The sequence below is a fragment of the Podarcis cretensis genome (assembly GCF_951804945.1).
Source record: "Podarcis cretensis genome assembly, chromosome: 8".
In the NCBI taxonomy this organism is placed as follows: Eukaryota; Metazoa; Chordata; class Lepidosauria; order Squamata; family Lacertidae; genus Podarcis; species Podarcis cretensis.
This window is the reverse complement of record NC_137177.1, coordinates 12,616,096-12,625,361: the sequence shown is the minus strand read 5'-3', so window position 1 is coordinate 12,625,361 and position 9,266 is coordinate 12,616,096. Positions and strand designations below refer to the sequence as shown.

At 45.3% G+C, this 9,266-nt stretch overlaps 1 protein-coding gene across 1 annotated transcript; it reads right to left on the bottom strand.

The window, feature by feature from the left end:
- Positions 1-673: 673 nt before the first annotated feature.
- LOC307221649 (phospholipase A2 inhibitor and Ly6/PLAUR domain-containing protein-like) lies at positions 674-8,330 on the bottom strand. The gene is made up of 5 exons (XM_079986373.1): positions 8,227-8,330; positions 7,061-7,183; positions 4,713-4,862; positions 1,988-2,134; positions 674-1,025 (listed from the first exon to the last, which is right to left on the bottom strand). The coding sequence occupies exons 1-5, from the start codon at positions 8,276-8,278 to the stop codon at positions 745-747; spliced, it is 753 nt and encodes a 250-aa protein (XP_079842499.1). The 5' UTR covers positions 8,279-8,330; the 3' UTR covers positions 674-744.
- Positions 8,331-9,266: the final 936 nt, after the last annotated feature.

Below are 9,266 nucleotides of genomic sequence, written 5' to 3'. Positions count from 1 at the left end.
TGTTTAGCTGGTGAACTGCAACAAAAAACTTGAGGAAGTGTGAATTTCAAAGCATAACAGAGATCTGGTGTGAATTATGTTGCTCCTGATTAAAATGCCAATTTCTCCAGCATTCTTAGTTGGAATCAACGGGAATCGGAGTCTTTCAACATCTGGAAGGCCACAGGTTCTGTACCCATTCTAAATGTTTCTTCTCTGTATTTTTTTAAGGTTGTGCAGTCCCCTTTACTATACACAATCCAGTTTATTGATGTCTTTCTCACAATAAGTGGTGTGCCACCTGCCCCAGGGGTGGCAGAAAAATGGCACTGGCATCAGCACCATTTTCCAGCAAGCTCTCGCCAAAATCTCATGAAATCTAACCAGAACTTGCTGCCGCCATGCCAGTTTGTGCTGTTGCCACGCAACCTAGGGAAGGGATGCTTTCGTGTGAGTTACACAGCACGTCTGCTGTGCCATTCCCCATTTCACCTCAAGTGGCAAAATGGGATGCACCATCCCTGACAACAAGGGAGCCCAAAGTTGACACTTTATTGATTAAAATTGGACATGGAAATCTGGCTAGGAATTTCACTCCTGAAATATATCTCCTATCTCCAAGCACTATTATGTTTTCCAACAAATGATGCATTTGAATAAATGATAGAACACACATTATTTGCCATATATATTTATTTTGGACATGATTCAATGACTTCATTTGCACATGAAAGTCAAATACAGCCTGTCTTTGAGGAGGAGCTTCTAGACTTCTGGAAAGAAAGCCTGGGAGTCCTCAGGCTGAGACCTCCCCTCTTCAACCACTAGGCTGCCAATTTCCATAAATGGCGGGTTCTTCTGGGCTGTGGAGGTTTGCCTTCCCTCAGCTACAAGCTCATTGGCATCGTCCTCCATTGCTTTGGTGCACTCTGCACGAATGACCGCAATACTTAATCTTTCCAAAAGAAATTCAAACAACCAATCAGTCTGGTTACAGAAAGAAGCTGTTGCACAGCCTTGGAGAGCGCCCAGTATGTCAGCTCCCCCTGTTAGGAAAAAAACACACACATTTGCTTTTGGAATCCAAAACCCTCTCCCTCAAACAGAAGAGTGGGCAACTTTTTTTCAGACCAAGAGCTGTTTTCCAGTCTGGGTGACCTTCTGGGAGGTCCACTGGCCAATGGAAACATATGTAAAATTCACCTTTACACGGAAGGCTATTTTATAGATACATTCAAATCCCCCTCTTTGTCCTCCCTCCAGGTAACCAAGAGTTCAGGGGCAACAACCCAGCCAGGCCATAGCATACAGGTAGGGTATGAAGTGGGGCTTGTGAGGGGTGTGGCCTAGGGAGAGGAGGTGTGGCTAAGTAGGATCCAAAGGGCCAGAGAAAGAGAGTCTTAGAGGGATGCCCTTGGATCTTGGGCCTGTGGGCCTCCATCCTTCCTCCTCTTCCAAATGAAAGTACAAATTTTAAGATGTATTTTTATTTAACAAAATCTATATATTGCTTGATTGCAGTAAAAACTGCTAGGGGTTTACAAGAAATATTTACATTAGCAATAAAAGCAGATAAAACCTGAAATGTACTCGGAGTTGAGTGTTGATTTCATGCTCTTTATATCAGCTCATGATGAACAGGGAGTGGCTATATATACATTATTTACACAATGGGTCCTGCGTGATTGGCTGATTCAACTCCCCTCCTGGAGCCTGATTGGGCTGCTGCTGCAGGCCAATCAGCTTGCTGATTCACTTCCTTCTGGAGCCAGATTGGGCGGCTCCTGCAGACCAATCAGGGTGCTGCCATCTAGGATCCTACTTGCCTATTGTTATAGGATCTAAGCTCAGTATATAACATGGGTCTCCTAATAAACTTCAAAACCCTTAATAAACTAAGTACCCTAGCGTCTTTTAGAGGAAGCCATGACTGCTCAAAGTGGTGTGATACTGCTTTAAATTCATAGTATAGATGGGCCCCAACTGCACTCCATCATACAAGGCTCACCAAAAGTATAATGAATCCCAAAGTCGAAGCATTGATCCTCCTCATTTCTACAGTTGACGGTACTGATGTACTCGCACACGTCTGTGTGGGATTCGAAGCAAGCCGGGCACTTCAGCCCATTGTCCTCCCTCTTCTCATGCTCAGGAACTGTAAAACAATCACCACCCCACCCCAAGATGGGGGTCAATGTATTTCTTTTGCAGATGCAAACCACAACTTGCTGTATGTAAGGGGCAGTAATTGTTCTCCTCCTTCAAAGAGGGATGTGTACCACCTTCCAGCACTTCTCCAAGCAGAGTGCTTCAGCCATGCTCCATTCATCCAGGGCTACATTAAGGCATGGGGCAAGAGATTTTGACTAGGGCCACATTCACAGCATACATTTCAAGCACAGGGATACCACTTTAAGCAATTGGGCTTAGCACTGAGCAGCACTGGGGGGCATTCTGAGAGACAAAATGGCAGCCACAGATGCACAGAAACGATGATAGAATTCTACAAATTGGCCCTCTTTCTTAGAGCGAGAAAGAGAAAGAAAGCTCTCAGCAGTTTTATCCTTTAAAAAATCTCTTCTGGAAAAAGATGTGCTTAGTTCTAGGTAAAATAATGATTTCATAAAGATAATAATGATTTCAATAAAGATAGTAGGTAATAAGAGCTATTGTGTGGGGTTTGATTGCTAATCCATTACTCTGTGAGGGGGATAGGGGTTTTCCTATAAATTCTCAGCACCCTTAATAAACTACCTCTCACATAATTCTTTGTCCTAGTGTTGCTATAGTGCTTTCAATAAAAGCATACACCAGGGTGGTAAGGCGAACCACAAAATGGTGCCTCCTCCCACCAAGGAAGGAGGAGTGAGTGAACATCTCCATCAAGAACAAGGGTGGGAGGAGACTAGAGTTCAAATCTGTACTTGAGCCACGACACTTGCTGGGTGACCTGGGGCCAGACACTGCCCCTTAGCCTGACTTATTTCACACGGGTGTTTGAGGCTAAAATGGTGAGCAGGAGAGCGAAACACGCCACCTCCAGCACTTTGGAGGAAAAGGTAAGATGTAAAAAGCAGGATCTCTGACAACGTTATATGGAATTAAAATTAGGCCACAATTTTATGTAGGAAGACCTTGGCTTAGGTCTTGGGCGTGTATCCCTCCCGCCCCCCCAACCGGGGGGAACTGGGGCTCATCAGGGTAAATGGGATAGGAGGGTGCTCTGCGAGACATAAGTGTAGCAGGCAGCCAAGCCCATATCCCCACACACAGGGTAGTTCACTGACAACCTTTCAGTGTATGGCCAGTGAGACCCATATATATAACCCGTTTAAGAGGGAACCTGGAATCGCCACCACAGGGTTGTGAGCCACCCCTTTATGCCCCCCCCCATTACAGGGAAGAAAGGACTAAAGAATTCCACCCAATGCCATAACCATTGTGACAAGTTGCTATGGGGAAGACAAAACCAGCCAATGCAAGAAAATTTATTCCCAGTCCTTCAACAGCTACCAGTCAAAGACCGTAGTAGCACCTACTAAACAGGAAGAAAAAGTTAACCTGCAAACAAGAAACATTAAACAAAGGGAGGGTAGGGAGGGTGAATCTCCGGAGCCAAATGCCTGGCTGTTGTCAGCTCCAGCCCCTATTTATAAATTGGGCTGGCTCCACCTCCCAGCAAGAAACTTGATTACTGAGACTGGGTGTGAACCTCCAGAAATTAACACTGAGAGGCAAGCCAGCCCCTGTTTGCCAGGAAGCTCCCTGAGAACTGTAGCACCACACACGATCCCGCAAAGGGCACCAGCAGTGTAAAGTGTGAATGCTCATTTTTGCACCACCTGCTTGTTCTCCCCTTTGTGTAGATACTGTTCCTCTATAGCTTAGTAATTAAGTGGCACAGGAGCCCATTGCATCTAATAGATCTTTATTATCATTTGCTTTTACCTGAAGATATTAATTCTCTGGATGCACACCTAAAAGAAATCAGTTCCTTCCCATACAAGAAGGACAGGGGCCTGTCCCACTAAAAATATCTCTACAAATGCAAATGCATCAAAGAAAGTGGGTTGGTCTAGGTTTGGGGGCTAGAACTCTGGGAAACCAATGAGCCAGTGAGGTGTAGTGGTTAGAGGGTTGAACTAGAATCTAGGAGACCAGGGTTCAAATTCCACTGTAGCCATGACACTTGCTGAGTGGCCTGGGGCCAGGAACCATCTCTCAGTGTAACCTATTTTACTGGATATTTTGAGGCTAAAATGGTGAGCGGGAGCTCAAGCGTTTTGGAGGAAAGCATAGGATGTAAATACCAGAAGCTGCTACAGGAGAGGAACTGTGAGTAACATTATGGGAGGGGTATTTCTAGGACTAAGGTAAAACTGTGACACTCCCTTGTAATTTTTGCTAATGAATGCTGCATGTTGTTCTAGTAATCTTATTGGGATTTTGGGTTTTGTTGTATTATTTCCCGCCACCCCCATACTATGGCTCCAATGCTTCCCTGCTCGTTCCCTCTGTCAGTAGCTCCTCCCTGTCCCACCAGTCTGAATCAGGTTTGAAATCTTCTTTCCTAGTGTCACCCTCAGGCACCTCCTGGAGCGACTGGCTGCCACCACTCCTCCTTGTCTAGCCAGTCCCTGACATCAGGATACTGCCAAAAACTTGTTTGTCTTTTTTGACCTCTCTCATTGCTTGACTTTTGTGAAACCATCTTTCCTGATGATGATACTTACGTTCGGGAGGTCCGCTGTTGCACATATCTGTCTTGCAGCAGGACATCTTGCTGTAGATGTAAATTGAATCCATTAGGGAGCCACTGGAATAGCTTGCATCACACAACTCTGTCTTGATGCAGGACTTGAGAACCATTGGGATCGTGTAAACTAGTAAAAAAGAATAGGAAGGAAATAACTAGACCTGGAGACAGGGCTGGCGCACTCATGAGGAAAGCTTTGATTATCACCTTATGTGGCAGGATCCATAGGGGCAGCAGATCTGACCGCCAAGTAAAGAATTGTCTGATGTTGCTGCCTTTGAAGCTGTGGTGTGTAACTTGAAGGCAAGATCCGCCACTTCTTCGTCAGTTCCTCTCCCCCATTTGAGCCACCCAATGCCCCTGTCATTCGTGGCAGGGACCTCGGAGCTCCTTTCTGAGGCTCCCTCCACCTTTGCTGGTGTCCATGGAGGCACACAGCCTCTTTTCTCAAGGGGTGGTCATTCTCTCCAGGAGGAAAGATGCAGCCCACCCTCCCAAGTGAAATCCACAAGGCACAGGATTCAAACTCACTCAGTCTTCGCTTCACTCTATCTTCGCCTCACTCTATCTTCGCCTCACTCTATCTTCGCTTGCAGAGCATGGCTGCCTGTGCTGCCTTCGACCGGGAGGGTGGCCTCCGTCTTTCCAACTGTGGTGAAAAAGGCAGCCAGGTGGCAGCCAAGGCAACAGCCAAGATGACCTCCACCCAGAGCGTGCACCTCACCACTGGCTCGTGTAAGATGGGGGCTCCTTCAAGCTTCTACACTGAGCAGTGGGCAGCCATGCCCCCCACAATGGGAAAGGGTGATGGAGCTCATAGTACACCAGGTGAACAGCTGGGATACCTCTTCTAGTCGTGTGCAAGCAGGAGCGGGGTCATGGCTCTTGCAGCTGGGGAGGGGGAGCAGTGTGAGCCAATGGTGGGTTGGGATTTCTGCAAAACTGTTTGGCTGAGGCAAGGGCAGTGGTGTGCTCTTAACCCAAGCAGATTAAGGAGGGAAGGAGGGATGAACAAGTTTTATAACCCTTGTCATTCAGCTTGTTTCTCCCCCTGATGGTATGAGGGACAGACCATGTTGATGATTTCACTCAGTGATATGTCATTGATGAAACTGCCACCCCTCCTGAGTCCCTCTGCCTTCAGCTCCAGGCTGCAGCTTGTTTTGGTTTTTTCCTCAGCGTGCTGGGTACTGGGAGGCAGAGGGACTCAGGATCGGCAGCGTTTTCTCCACCAATTTACTGCTCAGTGAAGCTTTCATCACGGTCTGCCCCTCATACCGGTCCTGCGGTGATATGTCAATAAATCGCCCAGGCCTAATCTTCAGTCACCCTTTCTTCCGTTTCTGTGGGGTGGGGAACATTTTATGGTTTTCCTCAGGTATCCAGTTGTCTTGAGCTGGCCCTGCTTGGAGCAGAAAGAGATTTCTGCAGTTTTATCTAATTGTTGAATGTGAGTCAGTAATGGAGAACATTTGGCCCTCCAGAGGTTTCTACCACCCTTCTCCTTATTGAATGGGATCAGTTCAGAAGGCTTCATGGGAATTCATCAATGAAATAAGTTTTGTTGCTGCCCACGTAACTGGACCAATGAGAGTCGATGCTGGAGCTCATAAAGGGAGCATGTACCACAGGCAATTAGGAAGGGACAATATGTCCATATCAGTTTTTCTTGGTTTCTTAAGTTCATTTCTCCACATTTTCATATCAGTTTCCAACTCCCCCCCCCATCAGCATTTAGTCTGAATGTTATTTTCACTCTTAGGCCCTATCTGCAGGGTCATACAGATTTAAGCAGTCATTGTTTCCCCCGTGGGAGGGGGGCAGGAAGTTTGTTGACCATCTTGGCTGTGAATCCTGGCGGACTAGCTCTCTGCCTTGCAGGCCTGGGAGATGAGAACCGACAGACTGACTCCAACTACAAAAGCTGAGGCTGCTGGATGGACCCTTGAGTTGGGGTATTGTTTGGCTTGTTGTTTTTATATCAATTTTGTGGCTGTTGCTTGATTTTGTTGTAGGTTCTTATATGCACACTTTACCCTAGTATGTGCATTTGTCTACTGATTACATGGCTGGACAACTGAATTGCAAAAATGGGAGTAGGGCAGATTCTGAAGCATGGCTTTGTTTTGCTCTGCCAGTTGAGTAAACACACCTTTAAATATGAACTGGCTTGAATTTCTTCCCTGCTCCTACAGGCAATGCAGAACTTAGAACAACTCTTTATGAAAAGTCATGTTCCGCGGCTTGTGGCTAAGATGTGGCCTTAGAAAGTGAGTCTAGGGGTTTACATTTTAGCGGTCAAAAAGGTTGAAAGTTCTCACTTACGCATTTTGCCAAATCCGACAACAGACATGCAGGACTGGTCACTGGACTCATCACACACCTCAGTCTTGCGGCGGCAATCTATTCCTTCACTGTTCCAACAAGACTCACATATCAGAGATGCCACTGCAGACAGGGAGTAATGGGTTTACAAATCCTTAGCAACTATGTAGGGGGAATAGGTCTGTGTCAAGGTACAGAAATACAACACTTTCTGCTACAAACCCCATCTTACGAGAGGCAGCAAAGGCCACCAACTTGGATAGCTTCGAAAACGGAATAGATAAATACATGGTTACCATCCTCAATTGATATATTATTTCTCCAACATTGGAGGCACTATTCATCTGAATACTAGTTTCTGGAAAGCGCAGAAAGGGAGCTGTTGCACTCAGATCTTTCTTAGGGGCTTCCCATAAGACCCATGGCAAGAACAAGATGCTGGACTAGATGGGCCATTGTTCATCTATATAAGGCTTTCTATATATATTCCCTCTCTAGTTCTTAAACTCTGTGAATGGGGGTGAGCCTTGCATAGACCAGAGTATGATTGTCCATGATGGCTTCTGCAGTCTGAGGGAGAGGACCAGTAGAGAAGGTGTTGGGAAACCTTTATCCCTCCTGAAGTTGTTGTACTACAACTCCCATCAGCTCCAGCAAACATAGTAAAGACTCTGATAAGTGCATCTGGTACCCCTAAAACCTGACTCCACTCAAGAGATTGGGATGGAGTGTAACACCAGCAAACTAAAACATTGAATTTGGGCAGGATAATTCCACTTCAAAATATGAGATCGTCTCCTATCATATACATTGTCTCGTATCATAAGTTTTTACAAATGTAAGAAACTTACTCTTTGCTTTAAATATAAGCTACCATTCTGGTTTATCGAAGAGAGAGCTACTGCCTCTCTTGCTCCCCCAATGTACTTGGGAATACCACACCTCTCTGTACGCATTTGGTTAAGTAAAAATTGAGTATTGGGAAGAAGAAAAATCTATCATGGAGGATCCCTTGTAGTTTGGCCTTGTGCTTTATTCCTCTCCCTTTCAAAGGAACCACAACTCCTTGTTCCTTTCTTCTCCTCCTTTAATGGCTGACACCCCCCACACACTTAGTTCCTTCCTGGAAACATGATGAACAGCACAGCAGGTGTGGTTCTGCTCACCTGGATTCAGAAGGGTCAAGAGGAGGCAGGAGATCAGGAGTGTCTTCGTCATTCTAGAGAGCTGAAGAGCCAGGAAGGAGTTCTGGGTCGAGCAGGGAACTGATGCACAAAGTTGGAGGAATTTATAGAAGATTGTAAGAAGCACTTTGCCAGGACCCCGGAACAACGTGTTCAGGACAGTGTCACAAATTGCTAGAATTCTAATCATGCTATAAGATAATGTAAAGCACTAATCATGCTATAAGATAATGTTGAAAACCAGTTAAATCTCTTCCCCTTTCCAAGAACTCCAAGGACACGTCCCTCCTAATCTGTTCCAGCCTCAATTTCTCAACCCTGGATGTGGGGAAACGAGTCCCATCAGGTTACAGCACTGAAATTGGATTAGGTTTCTGGAAGCCAAGGCAGTTTCCCTGACAGTATGAACTTTTTTGAAAGGGGGACAAATGTCTCTCCAGAATTTCCTTTATTGTACAGTTATAAAATGCACAGTGACTCACGATCTAGATTTCCTCAGTCCCATTAAATGCACTTGTCTTTGGGGTAAAGAATTGGTCCACTTGTTCTTTAACATAAATTGGTTACACTTAAGAGCAGGGGGTGGGGTTGCAGGCCTCTGTCCAGAGAAGCTTGCGGATTTAAGGGACGATCTTTTACTGCAGCTGTTTTTCTTCTAAGAAGAATGAGACTCCCAGATGTTGGTAATCACAATGGAGGGGGTGAAGAGAGTGACATTGGGCTCATGTCCTCCTCCCTCACTATCTTTTTTTTCACATTCTTATTTAGACATGTTTATTGTAAGAGAGAATTATTATAAGATGATGTACCAATGGTATTTAATTTCAAAGTGTTGCATATATAGCAGATTAATTGTGCTGCAGAAAGCATGCTAGGGAGACCACACATTCAGGAAACAACAAAGAAACACAAAAAAATCTTTTGCTTGGCTTTAATTACAAAAACAAAAACTCCTCTTACATTAAATCTATAAGTTACAGATAGGTAGCCGTGTTGGTCTGCCATAGTCAAAACAAAAAAAA